General features: G+C 41.1%; 1 protein-coding gene across 7 annotated transcripts in view; it reads right to left on the bottom strand.

Annotated features, from left to right (window-relative positions):
• gabbr1a (gamma-aminobutyric acid (GABA) B receptor, 1a) overlaps positions 1 to 17,129 on the bottom strand; it is a 128,132-nt gene that overhangs the window by 19,552 nt on the left and 91,451 nt on the right. For all 7 annotated transcript variants that reach the window (XM_042221285.1, XM_042221284.1, XM_042221283.1 and 4 more), the window contains 2 exons: positions 11,628 to 11,778; positions 5,387 to 5,519 (listed from right to left, as the gene is read on the bottom strand). In XM_042221285.1, coding sequence (XP_042077219.1) covers positions 5,387 to 5,519; positions 11,628 to 11,778 — 284 coding nt within the window. The remainder of the gene's footprint in view (positions 1 to 5,386; positions 5,520 to 11,627; positions 11,779 to 17,129) is intronic.

Below are 17,129 nucleotides of genomic sequence, written 5' to 3'. Positions count from 1 at the left end.
ATAATCACCTCAGAATTATAATCAAACTAGTCCTTTTTCACATAGTACTTAAAGGAAATAGTCCCACTTACTTTTAGAGCGTTATTTTATTTATATTTGTCTATTTTAGTTATTGACGCTGACGCACCCGAGTATCACGCAGATTTTGTACTCGGGAAAGCTTAAGGACTAATATGGCTAATGTCAGATCCAGATGCATCCATAATGTTTGAAAACAGCTCAAACAGCCGTCACTGAGCCTACAGTTGCTGTTTTTGGTCATTGTTCTGCTTTCAGAGTAATGATGCTTCCATCCAGCTCAAACCAGAGAGGTCAGTGTGCCTCTGCAGGGTGCTGCGGTAGCCACACTGCCTTTAATTGTGAATGAATCTCCAGCAGTGTTGAGAGGAAAGCCCCCTACACCAGCGGTCCCCAACCTTTTTTGCGCCACGGACCGGTTTATGCCCGACACTATTTTCAAGGACCGGTCTTTAAGGTGTCGCGGATAAATACAACAAAATAAAACTAGTACCGGTACCGAAAAAAAGAAGATTTATTCATAACACACGTGAAAAGACCCAGGAAAACCGAGTAAACGATAAAAACGATAACAAAATAACGCTGAAAACCGATAAAAACCCTGAAAAGCATACATTTCACACCTGAGCCTCAACTCTCGCGGCCCGGTACCAAAGACTGACGGACCGGTACCGGTCCGAGGCCCGGGGGTTGGGGACCGCTGATTAAGAGGACCTGAGGGAAGCTCGTAAAGCTGAGCAGAAGTAATTTGGAGAGGAGAGTGACTGCTGTTGGTTGAAAAGAGAGGTAAAAAAACTTCAGTGGTGTGGAAACATTATGGGTTCAGTCAGACGTGGATCAAGTAGACACAGTGTGTAAACTTTGCTACGGTGTCGTAGCTGCACCACAGAGCAACACTGCAAAGTTCACTAAACATAGATGTTTACATTTTTCATTTATTTTTTATATTGCAAACATTTGCACTGTTATCAGTATTTGCACTATTTTATATTATTTTTTAAAGTCATTATTCAACACATTGTTATTGTTAAATAAATATCGTCAAATAATCGAGATCTCAATTTCAGTGAAAATAATCCTGATTATCATTTTTGCCATAATCGAGCAGCCCTATCTCGAGCATAGCACAGAGCAGCTTAAACACTATGGCCAGTATTAAACTTACCAACTAGAACCACAGAAGAATCCCAGTCTGTTGGAAAAATGTGAAATAGTTGCAACTTTGTGTTCAAGTACACAAACATATAAACCAGATTGCTGTTGCAGTCGATCAGTTTTCTTCCTGTTAAAGGGAGGTTTTTTCTTCCCACTGTCACCAAGTGCTAGCTTGATTGTAGGGTATTTATTTTACAATATAAAGCACCTCGAGGCGACTACTGTTGAGATCTTTTGCTTATATAAATAAAACTGGATTGAATTAAAGCCCTAAATAAAATAATGACAAATTTTCTGTATTTGCATCTTTCATATATGGAGATCGGTGCCTTTGTGCTGCATGGGGACGTTTGAGTTAAGTGATGTTTGTTAAGAATTCCAACACGGCCATTATTAAATAACAACGAAACAAACAAAATCTTTATCTTAATGGAAAGAAAATCCCATTAAAGCTGTATATGGCTCTGTGTTTTCATTCTTTAAAATCCAACACATCCACAATAGGAGGAGAGGGACGAGTTAGCAAGAGGAGAGTAGCAGAGAGGGTGAGATGAACAAAAGAAAAAAGGAGAATGAGAGAATGGGGGTAGACAGACACACTGATAGATATATAAGGGGAGAGTGGGAGAGTAAAGTATGGGGTGCAAAAAAGATAGATGACAAGGTGAGATGCAGAGAGCGGGCAATAGTAGGGGAGAGATAATATGAATCCCAAGAGATGGCGAGATTGCAGGAACAGAAAAAAGGAGAAGAAGGTCAGAGGCAGAGTGCAAGAGAGAGGCAGAACAAAGCATGAGAGGGAATAACTGGACAGGGACAAAGAGCAGAGAAGCGACAGAAATGGAAATCTCCGCCTGCTACACAAAGGCTCGACATGGGTGACAGAGACATACTCCCACTCCTCATTAGCGCTGGGATCCCATCGTCTGTGCCATCCCGACACCCAGAAAGTCGTGGCCGCAACAACGAATGCCAAAATCATTTCAAACGCTTAATGAATTTTGACAGTGTTTAAACTTTGGTCGTCTTTCATGCGCTAAATAAGCACGATCAAAACCCTGAGCTGACTGCTGTCTGGTTTGCTGGTGTGCGCGTGCCACAGGCGACGAATATCACAGCTGTCCGTGCGTCATGACACCTAAACGTGGGCTTGCTTAAAGTAGACACAATTTCACAGAAGGGTAGAGCTTTACTAAACCTGACAGCTGTATCTGAAAAGTGCAAAAACATAAGCAAATGTGTTAAACAGATGCATATAAACAATCCTGATTTGAGAGCTCATGCAGCTGGACCAGTCACTTCCAATTCATGTTTCCAGAAACTATGTAAAACTTTCCAAAGAGGATCCTGGAGGATCTGGGACTAATAATGGATTGGATTTATATAGCACTTTTCAAGGCACCCAAAGCACTTTACAATTCCACTTTTCTGTCACTTTCACACACTGGTGGAGGCAGCTACGGTTGTAGCCACAGCTGCCCTGGGGCAGACTGACAGAAGCGAGGTTGCCATATCGCGCCATCGGCCCCTCTGGCCAACACCAGTAGGCAAGTAGGGTAAAGTGTCTTGCCCAAGGACACAACGACCAGGACAGAGAGCCCGGGGATCGAACCGGCGACCTTCCGGTTACAGATACGCTTCCCAACCCCCTGAGCCACTAAAACTATATCTGTGTAATTCACTTCCCTGTGTGCACGCAGCAACATGACAGCTTTAATTAAATGCTGAAACAAGAGGGGGGAAAGCTATTTAAACCATGTGACACCCTATTTATAACCTGTGAAAGGTAATTCAACAAAAATAACACATGCACACCCAAAGAGCACGTTATTAGTCCACTTGCACTGTATAACAAAAACCGTCTTCTGGACAAAAAGTGTTTCTTTTTTTTTCCCCTTGATCCTCAAAGACAGAGAAAATACCTGCAGGCCATTTAATTAGTTACACCTTGCTGGTAACAGGTTGGTTTCAATTCTTCATGGCATTGATTCAACAAGCGAGCCTGAAACGTTCCTCTGAGGTTTTGGACCATACTGACACGACAGCATCACTCAGTTAAAGCAGATTTGTTGGCTGCACATCCATGATGTGAATCTCCTGTTCCACCACAGCACAAAGGTGCTCTATTGCACTGACTGGATCGATCTGGTGACCACTTCCCCAGTAAGAAAATATTAGCACACCTTTACACCACCGACAGCCTGAACTGTTGATACAACACCGAATGGATCCATGCTTTCATGTTGTTTTTACCAAATTCTGAAACTACCTTCTCAGAGCAAGCGACGTTTTTCCACTATGAAGCTTGTGCGCAAGATTAATGCAGATCTGTAATCACTCATCTGCTGCTAGTCTATTATTTAAATCACTTCCGCTTTCCCACGCTGTCAAACTCTGTGCTGACATCATTGCTCTAGTCCAATCATCTTCTTGCCGCCTTGTTCTCAGCCGCTGCTGTGCATGCATTAAATTTCAGAGCTCTTCTGTCATCCTCCCTTTCGTACTCCCTCAGAAAAGCAGGACTCTCCACACTTCACTTCACAACTTTCTACAGAGGCACCACTGAAAACATCCTGACACAAGGTTTTACAGCTTGGTTTGGCAGCTGCAAGTCCTGCGAGAAGCGTTAACTTAATAGGATAGTTAAGACTGCCAGGAGGATTGTTGGTGCCCCTCTCTCATCACTGGAGGAGATCTACAAACAGCGCTGCATACGCAGAGCTATCTCCATCATCAGAGACCCCCACCACCCCTCCCATGGCCTGTTCTCCCTCCTGCCGTCTGGCAAGAGGTACAGGAGCATCAGCTGCAGAACCACCAGGATGCTGGAAGGGTTCTTTGCACAAGCCGTGAGACTGAAAAATGGACTGTGCCCTGTTCTACTGGGATTCTGTTCAATTCGATGTGTTGTGCATCCAGAGATGCTTTTCCACGTAACTTGATTGTAGCGATTCGAGTCTACGTTGCCTTCCTATCAGCTCCAAGGAGTCTGGCCATTCTCCTCTGACCTCTGGCATCATCAAGGCATTTTCACCCAGAGAACTGTTGCTCACTGAGTTTTCTCTTTTTCAGAACATTTTGTAAACCTTACAGACGTTATGTAGGAAAATCCCCGTAGATCAGCAGTTTGTGAAACACAGACCAGTCCATCTGGCACCAACAACCTTTCTGATGCTCAGTCTGAACTTCTGCAGGTCACCTTGGCTATGCACTGCTGCCACATGATTGGCTTATTAGATATTTGTCTTAATGAACAGTTAAACAGGTGTGCCAAATAAAGTGGCCGTGTCCTGACACTATTAACCTACTAACTAGTTTTACATTGTTATCAACAATCAGAATTAAAATATTCTTAAACCAACCAAGTAATTTTTATGCTAGCAGGGTGATGTGTTGGATTAACTATAGCATCCCAGCTGCATTTTGTTTTTATTGATTGTTTTTTATTCTGTCCATACGTTTATCACCTGTTCCTCTATCGATGTCTCTGACTGAAGGAGGTGAGACTCAGTTCATTTTGTGAGGAAGATGAGTGATTTTTTCCCCCCTTTTTAACGAGAACACACAGGGCCTGAAGAAAAAACCACTTCATGTTGGTTTCACTTTTCACTCCTCCCTGAGTACATCACCTGGAAAAGTATCACACATTAAAACAGAATTTCACTCACCAAAAATAGAGCACATTCTTGGAAGCTCTGTTATTAAAAATTACACGCACGGCAACCCAAATTACTGGTCTGCTCTAAAAAGAAGCAACAATGCAAAACACCCTCAAACACTTCAATTCTGCAACTCCAGTGAGCTGAGGAGAAGTGTAACAGCTTCTAGAGGAAACATCGAGCCGTCTGTCAAAGCACACGTGAACTTTAAGCCTTAATAAAAGGAACATTAAAAATATATATCCCCTGCACCCCTCACACATACAGTTATGAAGCTGTAAATTAACTATAGAGTCCTGAGCTACTTTTGTGCACTTCTGATATAAAGTTGGGCATTTAAAGTCCATGAGGATTGTTTTACTTTTGGAGCCACTCGAGAAAGTTTTTGGCCTCATTTTTCAGTCCAATAATGTGTCTTGTTGATGCTTATCAAGTTCTCAGCTACTGGTATCACATCACTAGAAAAATATATTTGTAGCTACAATTACACGATTACTCCTCTTCACTTCTGGCTCCTACTTGCCCTTCCCTCCCTGTGTCGTTTTCTCTGTTACCTGGCAGACGACGGGGAACTGAGACTTCTGGACGTGGTGACCATCAATCCCCAGCGGGAACACAGCAGCGAGCGCCATCATGCAGCCCACCGCTGTCATGTTGTTCAGGTAGGGCTGTGAGTTCTGGATGTACCTGAAATTGTAACAGATTCACACAGGAACACAAATAAAGAGAAAAAAACACAATAAGAAAAAACATGTTTCAGCTTAAAGGTAGATTCAATGAATTTGTAAGCAGGCGGTAATTGTTTTGTTGCGAGCTCCAAGAAAGCTCATCTTTTTTTGTAGGTTTTTTTAAATTAAAATGTTATCATCCTGATTTGCTTGTTTGGACGGTCTCCTGGCGTGTTCATCACACTGAGAAGGTCCAAATATAGAAACACTCTTCCTCCCCGGGCATCTCCTTTGATGTGTGATTGGCACTCATTAGTCTAATTAGTGCAGACAGAAGGCGACGTCCTATCTTCTGTGAGCAGTGCAAGAGGACAATTTTAGGTGAGGCATTTTTTCACCATACAGCCACAAAGAAAAAAAGGTTATTTGTTGTGTGCACGGCATTAGATGGATAAAATACAGGAAAAATCATTAGTCTGCTTTGTAGAGGTTTTTATCACAAACACACAAACACAAAAGGTCAGGGTTTTTTTCTTGCTGTATCTTCACAGGAAAGATTGCCAAAGAGAGAATGACTCACTTCCTAGGCATCACAGATACCTGTAAAAATCTAACAGTTGAGTACTGTCTGATTTAGTTGAGGGGATTTAATTCAATAACCTTCTAAACAGAGTTTAACATTTGCCACAGTAGCAAACATTCCCTGTGGAGGTGCACTATTTACCTCTCTTTCATGAATTAAACACTTTTTATTGCCAGTGTGTGAACAGACTGTTCAGCTTAAAAACTCAGATCTTCCCTCCACAGCATGGCTTTTGTCCCGTCTTCCTCCCCTCGCCCCCTACCGGTCACGGCAGACGGCCGCCCATCTCTGAGCCTGGTTCCGCTGGATGTTTCTTCCTGTTAAAAGGGAGTTTTTCCTTCCCACTTTTGCCAAGTGCTTGCTCAAAAGAGGTTGTTTGATTGATGGGGTTTTCTTTGTATTACTGTAGGGTCTTGTACCTTACAATATAAAGTGCACTAACCTCCTAAGACCCGAACTCTTTCATGACATGCATATTTTATTTCTCTTTGCTATTTCGGCTGATTGGGACCTGATGAATGTAAAAACAAAGAATGATCTTTTTACCAAATTTTGCGCTCCAAGGGCCCGACATCCACATATGAGCACATTCGTTTTAAATTTTGATAGAACAGTGGCAGCATAATGTCCTCGTAAGTGTATATCAGGCCCTTGTAGAGCAAAATTTAGTATTGTGATGTCTGCATGTGTAGACGCCAGGTCCTAGGAGGTTTCAGCCAACTGCTGTTGTGCTTTGGTGCTACAAAATAATTTAACTGAATTAAAAAGGTTCTCTTGGTCGCCTCCATAAGCCTGTGGACTGACTCGTTCTTCACTGGGGTTTCTATACATGTAATTTGATTATCAGAATTCCTATGGAAGCAGTACATGTGTACTTTGTAGTGCATCTGAGGCTGGATTTACCTCATTTTAAGACCTGCTAAGGACCACATGACTTTTATTATGGCCTGGTATGAAAAACCTGGAGTACTTTCTTTTTACCATTTCTGCATTTGTTGGTTTCCCAGTTATACAACATACATGGCATCCAGTAGTCAATATAAAACAGTGGAGCCTAACAGTAGGATAGTGTAATCGGTGCTAGCACACACACTGCCTGTGAGCATAAGCTGCATCCAAATGCAGGCAACACTGCTGAATACGACTAATAACAATAGTTTTCTGGAAGCTGCACAGTGTCTTTAAGCTCTCCGTGGTCTACACCCTGCTTTGAAAAATCAGATGAAAGTTTTGCCTCTGCACTGCTGCTGCAGCAGTCATATTTAAAAACGATAGTGAGTGTGGGAGAAGAGACAGGAGCTAAATGGACAATCAAGAAGAAAAAACAGGCACAGTGATTTCTCTCTGTTCAAGACAATGTGTTTATTTAAATTCCTCCAGGGACCTTCTCAGCATTATAATGTTCCCAAGAAGAGATTTAGTTTCAATTTAAGAGTTTTTAATATATTCTGCTCAGGCTGCCGATCTCCTGCAGCAGAGTGTGCACGTTTGACTCTTTTATCCCATTGACCTGCCCTTGCACATCCCCGGGGGGCCGCACTGCTTATTTACAGCACAGCTCCACACTCATGTAGAGTGCATACAAACATACATTCACATGTACACTCTCTGACTCGCTAACGAATGCTAGAACATCTGAAGTAACCTTTCAGTCTGTTATATACCATTGACGTATGAGGTGCTGCGGGGGTTATTCTCTGACATGAAGTGTTGCTTTCTCCTTTTATTATGCACAGCGTTGAACTGCTGCTTTGAATTATGATTGATTGAGGCCAGTGTTGGAAGAAAAACTGTCATTTTTTTCCCCTTCTGTGCTCGATTTTTATCTCTGCATGACTGCTCTCACACGATAACAGTATGTGATGTATGTGACACCAGGGAGCATAAATATATAGATCAGAAGCATTAGAGTGCTGCACAGCCTGCTGTCAGTCACCACAATTTGGTTTCTGTATCATGCGCTAATGCAAAATTACCCATTTAATGAGTCAGTATGACTTTGTCGTTTGCTTAAAAAAAGCCTGTGCCAACCAGAACTGGGCCAGAACTAATGAAACAAATATCCAGGGTTTCAGGATGCAAATCCCTTACAAGAAATGTTAACCACTAATCAAATATAAGTATTTTTCCTGTTGCCTGTAGTGCTGTGTTTCCCAGTATTGGAGATCGTGTAGAGATGTCTGCCTTCCGATGAATGTAATGGAAATAAATTGTATTTGCCTTGTGGTGCTCAGAGCAAGAAAACACTCAAAATCAGTAGCTTTTCAGTCTCTTTCCTGAAAGCAGAATCAGTTCGTTGGACGATGTTTGAAAGGTTCCAGAAAACACAATAATGACTTTACTTCAGGTGAAAACTGTAAACTACCAAGTACATGCCAACCTCACAACAGTAAGTTATTGGAACATACACTATATATAAAAATGTGTGCAGCCACTGTGACACTGAGTCTGAGAATAAACTTTAATCTGACTGTATTTCAAAACCAAACATGACAAGAGATGGATCTGACTGTGAGACCAAGGATGCAGGAAGCTCATTGGCTAATTCTCCTTCCTGACTCTAATAATTACCAAAGCGTTATAAAATGTACTCCATGTTGATGTTTTTATATCCTGAAAGTTGCGATTGAGCGCATAAAGTCATCAGCCAAGTGTTTACTGAGGTCAAAGAGTCAATGAGCTGAGGGCTGTTCTCTCTCAGACATCGATTCTACTGGAAGCTTTTTTCAGCCAGGGTGGAATATATGAAAAAAAAGCAGGCGCTTCAGCTTTAAGACCTATGTCCTTTAAACCAGTGGTCCCCAACCCCTGGGTCTCGGACCGGTACCGGTCCGTGAGTCGTTTGGTACCGGGCCGCGAGAGTTGAGGCTCAGGTGTGAAATGTCTGGTTTTCAGGGTTTTTATCGGTTTTCAGCGTTATTTTGTTATCATTTTTATCGTTAACTCGGTTTTCCGGGTCTTTTCACGTGTGTTATGAATAAATTTTCTTTTTTTTGGTACCGGTACTGGTTTTATTTTGTTGTATTTATCCGCGACACCTTAAAGGCCGGTCCGTGAAAATATTGTCGGGCATAAACCGGTCAGTGGGGCAAAAAAAGGTTGGAGACCGCTGCTTTAAACTATCTTAAACTATAATTTCGCCCAAACTCTGAATGCTTTGCAGCTTTATTTGAAGCAACAGAAATAAAGCATGGCAAATACTACATCCATGTTCATAAGATGGCCTCTTTGACCTTTGAAAAATGGTTCTGTTTTTTTTTTCTCGTAACAAATATTGCTTGAAGCCAGTACAGGGTGTTTCAGGGATGAAGATGTTAACTATACATGTAAGTGCCTCCACGGGATTCTCATGGCTGATCACATAAAGTCCATTTTGACTGCTCAGATTAAAGATGCACATCTAAATGGTCTGAATGGAATGAGTCCATGTGATCTGTGCTGTTCACACCACTCTGCATTTGGGAAGGCTGGACTAGTGTAATTCCTTATTATCCAGTGGTCCTAGAAGCTGAACTGAAAGAGAGATTATACGTCTCGTTTATTAGCTTCTCTTTATTGGCTCACTGTTAAATTGAATTCCTTCTCCTTGTGCTCAAAGTGCTGAATGATTAGCCAACATCATAACTCCATAGTACCATTTTATCCTAATAGAGCACTTTGCTCTCAGACTGCAGGTCTACTTGTGTTCTTAGAGTTTCTCAAATTAAAATGGGAGGCAGAGCCTTCAGCTTCCAGGTCCCTCTCCTGTGCAACCGACTCCCAGTTCAGGTTCAGGACACAGACACCCTCTGCTTTTAAGAGCAGGCTTCAAAATGTCCTTTTTTTAAAAAAAGCTTATAGTTGGGGGATCAGGCGACCTTGAACCATCCTTTAGTCATGCCGCTAGATGAATGTGCTTTTGGGGGACTTCCCATGATGCGCTGAGCACTTCACTCCCCAGGTGTTTATATGGCATTATTGCAGCTCATGTTTGTTGTTTGTGGTTTTTGTACGCTCTAAAATTCAGCTCAGTGAAAAAACCCAGATCTGAGTCACTTTTTCCTGCTCTATAAACGCAGCTGAAGAGCAAACATCTGTTTCTCCGTTTGAGGCGAACCAAATTAACTGAACTACAGGTGTGAGATCACCTGGAAGGTCAAACGTTTGCTGAACTTTATTGTAGCTGCAGCTGAGACATCGAAAGGTCAGACGTGTCGGATTCAGTTCGTTGGATTTCTCGTCTGTGATTGCTTTTGACTTTTTCGTTGTTTTAAGGTGGATTGATTTTGGAGTTTTGTCTCCTAACAAGGCAGCTGGTGGAAACCTGTTTTGTGAAAACATCTTACTGAATATATTTGATTTGATCTGATTCGCACTGTTTTGGCTGCTGAAAGCAGCCCGTGGTGAAATTGTGTTTGAAATATAATCAAAGGTGGAGGAGGGCCTGATTGGCACACTGGAGTCAGCCAGAGATCCTCAGAAGAACAAACCTCTCCAGCTTTCCAAAGAAAAAAATAAATAAGTAAATCTCCTGATAAGCTTGTGGACTTGTGGGAGTGTAAATCACTTTGACCCAGGTCAAACATAAAAATACTATGTTAAAGAGACCTCAGAGATATCCTCCACTGGCTTCACAGACATGTATTAAGCTCATAAATCCTAGTTCAAAAGGCAGTTTTTTTTTAACTGAATTTATTTGCATTTGCTCTAGAGCTACGTTTAAGCTGTGACAATGAAACCAGCAGCAAGATAGCAAAAAAAGCCATGCCCAAACTGGAGACACAGCATGCCATTCATTTACATTAACCTCAAAGGAGAAGAAGATCTCTGAGAATTATTTTGAGCTCTGTTTTAAATCCAAGAAAAACTCAAAGTCACGCTTGGAGTGCAAACACAGTGAGTGATGAGGTCTCTGTGAGCAGCAGGAGGTTGTTACAAGATCTGATTTCCTCTGACTTCACAGATTTTTATCCAAACAGATGACTTTTGTGTAACAAAGCTGTCTCTTGAATCTTTGAGACATGACTCTGTCGGTCCTCATTAGTTTTGGCTGTTTGACCATTTCATCTGTAACTCCATCTTAAAAGGAAGATTTTCCTTGCGTGACTTAACCACAGCTAATTTCAAGATCCAAACTTTGTGGCATTAACAGTCTTTAAAACCTAAAAACAATTAATTAAGTAAAGCATGAAAACAAAATAATTACTACACTTGAAAAGCTGACACTATAACATTTTGGATTTATTTAAAAATCTAATTAAGTCTCAAAATTGTTGGAGCATAATTTTTCTGTTGAGTTTTAGAGTAAAACATACAATTATTTAAAAATGTCTGGTGTGCTCACAAAGGCACTCATTTATATTCAAACACACTTTCACTGACACACACTTGAATCCAAAGTAAACAAGTAAAAGGCTTGTGCAGGAGAAGCAGCTTATACAATGACCTCTCCAAGAAAAACTCAAGGCAAGATAAACAGAACGACAGTGAATGCAAAATAATAAGCGAAGACTACGAGGGGAGAATATTTCAGGCTATGTAGATGTCGAGTGTTCGAGGACTCACCGGACATTCCCGTTATAGATGTTGAAGGTTAGACAGACGATGCCGAGCAGGATGCCGAGGCCGGCGAAGACGGACACGGCTGCAAACAGCTTTTGAGACAGGTACCTGTATTCGTCAATCACCACTGTCCGATCGGCCGGAGGCCCAGCACCTGAACAGAGAGAAAGAAAAGAAATAAAGGGAGGGAAAATGCTTCTACTGCTCGGATACTCCCAACATCCCATTAATGAGACAATAACCTTTAAAGACCTCCTTTACTCACAGCTTCAAATAATTACCCTTGGCAACTGGGTGAGGGCCGCACTGGGTTGTACTGTCATCCAGAGCACTTTAAGGATGATGATACGATGTTCTTTATATGTTAGATGTAACTCTTTAACAACAGCTCATAAATATGTAGCTTAATACTTCTTTTAATACTTTTCACAGGCAGTTACATCCCAAAAAGCATTGATGGGAAAAACTTCAACCTCATAAATAATAATAATAATAATAATGGATTGCATTTATATAGCGCTTTTCAAGGCACCCAAAGCGCTTTACAATGCCACTATTCATTCACTCTCACATTCACACACTGGTGGAGGCAGCTACGGTTGTAGCCACAGCTGCTCTGGGGCAGACTGACAGAAGCCAGGCTGCCATATCGCGCCATCGGCCCCTCTGGCCAACACCAGTAGTCGGTAGGTGAAGTGTCTTGACCAGGACAGAGAGCCCGGGGATCGAACCGGCGACCTTCCGGTTACAGATACGCTTCCCAATTATTTATTGTATAACTACTGTAACGATTTGTACTTTGGTGTATTTACATGCTTGACTTTAAAGTAAAAAACTCTTACCTGAAAAGTGAGTGATGTCACAAGAAACATGCTTAAAACTTGCCTGTTTCCATAGCTACCCCCTCATAACAACTATGTTTGAGTTTGATCGTTTTTGCTGGTTCCAGCTTCTTAAATGTGATGATTAGACATGTTTAGATGAAAGAGCCTTCTCTCATAATTGTGTCATTTTAAAGATTAAACAATGAGTCCATTAATCATGAAAACAGTCATTTGTTTAATTGGCTGGGAAATAACCGCTCATTGCTATTCCACTGCCCTTCCTGCTTTTATTCTGTGAACATGACCAGTCAGTGCCGGTGATGATTGCACAGTTCATTTCAATTTCAGATGCCTGACTAACAGAGACTTCTTGTTCTATGTGTGCATCGGAGCAAATATCCTGGTTAAAAGCAAATCCACGGTTCCTTATATTTGCAACGGAGGCCAAGACAATGGCAACCAAAGCAGCGGTTCTACACATCCTCGCTAAACATGAATGAATGTCTCAATACACGACTGCACAAACTGCTCGAGCAGCATTAAGAATCTAATAATTAAAGTACCATTTAGTGTTGTTAAGTAGAAACCATAACTCCTGATAACTTTTCATAATGACTGAGTCACTGAAGCTTCTCAGGCTGATTCGATGCATTTTTAAAGACAATTTCTATCGCCTTTCTATCTTTATTAGATAGATTCAGTAGTTACAGAAAAGGGTGAAAGAGAGCAGGAGAAGAACCGTGATTCAACATTCAGTGTTAAAAGATTTGTTCTTAAACACAAAATTACATTCAATAATGCAGCAGTATCTAAACTGAAGTATCATCTCTGCCTTCATGCTCACTCGCTCTCACAAACTGCTCCTTTGTTCTCTCTCTCTCTCTCTCTCTCTCCTTCTCTTATTTAAAGGAGTCTAGAAGCAGGCGAAATGTTTAAACATGAATAACATGAATCCTGAGTGTCTGATGGGCATTTAAATAAGGTCAGAAAGCCATACTTAAATTAGGATGAAGCAGTTTAAAGTGCCACTGGTGAAACTTTGTCCAAATACGATGTACCACGTCAGCATTCTGAAAACCTGACAGGTGCACAGATGTTGCAGAGACTGATGATTGTGGTCAGAAACATCATCATCAGTTGGAATAGTGACAACAGGTAAAAGAATACCACGATAAGACAGCTTAAAGCTTTTAATAATGCTTTTCTTTTTTTAAAGCATACATTATAAATTATAACCTCCACACCAAGAGCTGCATGGCAGCACGATGTTTAGCACTTCTGAAGCAAGAAGGTTCCTGGTTTAAATCCAGCGTCTGGCCGAGGCCTTTCTGTGTGGACTTAGCGCGTTCTCGCTGCCTGACTTCCTCCCACAATCCGACGTCATGCAGTTGGTGGCGTGATGCTTTTAAATTCCCCCCCGAGGTATGAATGTGCATGATTTTATTAAATTAAAGTGTCAGTGTGAGGTAGTGAGATTGTGTGGTTATAATTTATACTTTGAAAACGTTTTTGTCCACCTGTCATTTATTCAGGTGAGTATTTTTGAACTAGTTGAATAATATTTTGAGCTAAATGCATTTTTCTAGATCAGACCATGAAAACAGATCATTTCACCTGGAAGAAAATCATGGAGGCCACAATCTCAATATCTGTCCATCACTGAAAAGCCCTGAAAAAAAAACCCCAAAACATGCTGTGTTTTCTTGAAAAAAGACTCTCAGTCTCAAGCATGTCACTTGGTGCTGATAGAAAAGTTCTTTCATTGTTCAGGTAGTCATGACTCGACATGCCACGTAATCATATGTGCTGCTGTGTGTGGAAGTGCCAAAAACTGCAGTTCCTCTAATGGCCGTTTGGCAATGGCACAAAATACAAGTCAGACATGCATGTTAAAATGCCCAACGTTGCAGTATTGAAAATCACATACAGATAAACAGTTCTGGGGTGTGTGGATAGATTCCAGTTTTTAAATGAGTCAGTCCAGTTTTTTGATGGTCAGTGCACCGGACCTTGTTGTGAAAAGGTTATCTTATCACATTTTCATTGTTCATGGCCAAAAGCATTCATAGTCTCAGTCAGAAACCACGGTTAACTTTCTAACATGCAGCACACCGTTTAAATCAAATATCATGATGATAAGAGCACCAAACAGCACTGACTTCATTAGACCAGCAACAAACACCAGTGAGTAACAGTGGAGGCCACAGAGGAGCTAGCATTTGCTCAGGAAACAGAGCCGAGGAGAGGAGCGGGAGCCAGAGACGACAACAGAATGCCAATTAAATTCAAAATAATTCCTTCACCAGTGCTTCGCTCGACCCAGTAACCACAGCTTCACTGCACCTGTGTGAGTGACTCAGTGTGACTTAGCGGGATTGAAGTGGAAAGTATGTCAGAGAAGTTGCCGCAACAGCAAGAAAAACGCTGCTAGCTGCGGTCACCTTACTTAGTCATCCACAAAAAGGGGGAATGTGGGTGCAGTGAAGTAGTTACTGAAGGAGAAGTGAGCCACGATACACAGCAAAGCGAGTTAGTAAACCAGCTTTGGTCCAACTCTGCATCAAATCATTCGACAAACAATATAAAATACAGTGAGATGCAGACCATCTAGGAAGTTTGTGTGTCAGTTGTGGTTGGTTCATTTCTTGTAGTGTCTCTCTAATTAGCTGTGCATGTCTGAGCGTTACATACATAGAAGCTAACCAAGCTCACTGGTGTTAGCTGATAGCTAGCACTCCACCCTCTCATCTAAATATTACACCGTCTGGACTCAAAAAGTTCATCAAGTGCTACAGAGTAAAGTCCACCAACCAATGGGCTGGCATCATTATGTCGACGTCCATCATGTAAATAAAGTCTAAAGTGAAACTTGTGGCAGAAAAAAAAAACTTGTCCAGGTTCAAATTCAGAAAGAAATCCAGCCATTATTTAAAAAAATGACAGAAAGCCCAGCAGCGCTGTCCCCAGCCAGGAGATTGATACCTCAAGAGGTCGGCTATTACGCTCCCCCTCCCTGTAAGAGTGTGAATAGGTGTGGTTACAGGTTATATGTTCTTAGGGTAGTGGTGATAATGGATCTTTCAAGGAGACAGTTTAGAAAATAGAGTACTACATCTGAGTTTGTGCTCAGTCTGAGCTTTTACTGCCAGTGGAGCAGACAGTGCTACCTGATAGCGTCTCATTCTCGTCTGTACTCACCAGATTTTTCATTTTGTGATTTAGCTCATCTCTAAAATTTAAAAGTTAATGGTGTTTTAAAAAGAAAAGCTGATATAAAAATCAGCATTATCCTAAAAATAAAGAGGGGATAACCGAGCTTCTAAGAAATAATCACTCTAGATGTTGAAAATGTCGAACTGCTGGAAAAGTGTGTCATTTTTATTTATTTATTTTTATCCCTGGAGGAAGGACACGTCGGCTCTTGCTCTACTTTTTTCCACCTACAGCTCTATTCAGTTTTATTTATATGATACCAGTAGACAGTGATGCTTCTCTCTTTAGTATCTATTTTTTGGGGTTAATGGTCACACAGTGTCACATTCTGTCATGCCAGTTAACACAGTTTTTCCAGTAATGGGTTTCAATAGGAAGTATATTTGAAGCATGTATTTTGTCTAGAGAAAGTGTGTGTGTGTCAGCAAAGCTTTGAAAGACAACAACTGTATTTAAATCCAAACCAGCATCTTTTCCGCACTGGTGTTAATGGCCAAGCAATCAGTAACCTATGACAACATGAAGGAACATGAACATCCCTCCAGCCCCTCTAATCTAAATCCAATCCAGAACATATTGATTTTACATATATGGACACAAATCAGAAGATGAAAGAGCGCAAAGGTTGTGCTCAGATACATGAAATAATCTTTGACAAATCATGTTGAGGAAGAAAAATAAACAAGACTGATTATTTCACAAACTGCCTTCAGACCAAAAAGAATACTTACCGACCGGTGACGCTGTTATCAATGATCTGCCTTCTAATTTATATATGCATATGTGACCACACGTCCATCTCAAACACATTAAGCAATGAAATAAATCAAAGATAGAATCTGTTTTGTTAGAATTTTACCTTCAAGATATAAAAATCATAAATGTGCAAAAGCGGCTACAGAGGCACTGCATAATGTTAGCTTATAACCAGATGTTGGTGTTTTTCAGCTGGATTTTGTCAGCTGTCCAGAGTTGGAGGGTCGCAAGAATATTGGGAATAAATAAGCGTATTTTTCCATGTTAGAAACCTGACTTTATTTTTGAGGTTTGGGGTGAGGAGGAACAGGATGATGTGACATGAAGAGGATAAAACACCGGTGTAATACTTCATATGTTGAGTCTGAAGGCGCAGGGATGATTTAAATGTCCCTATTTATGCGCTCCTATTTACTTTTAATGGATTAATTATGAGTTTATGAGAACACATCAGTTTGCTGGAAGACAATTATACACTAATCTATGTATATTTATGAGTAGAATATCTGTTTTTTACTCTATTAAATAACCACAAAAAATGACTGACTGCACATTTAAGATTAAATGACTGTTTTCTGAGCCTTTCATCAGCCTCCTAAAACCCGCAGCGCGACATTCATTCACACCAACTTCAACACAAGAAAGCAGGCTTCTCTTTTCTTTCTGGATCCAGCGATATCTGCCATGTGCAGCCAACTGAAACACACTGACT

This window comes from Haplochromis burtoni, unplaced genomic scaffold, assembly GCF_018398535.1.
Source record: "Haplochromis burtoni strain Fernald_Lab_line unplaced genomic scaffold, NCSU_Asbu1 Contig_64, whole genome shotgun sequence".
NCBI lineage: Eukaryota > Metazoa > Chordata > Actinopteri > Cichliformes > Cichlidae > Haplochromis > Haplochromis burtoni.
The sequence above is the reverse complement of the archived record's forward strand: the minus strand, read 5'-3'. Positions and strand labels throughout refer to the sequence as shown.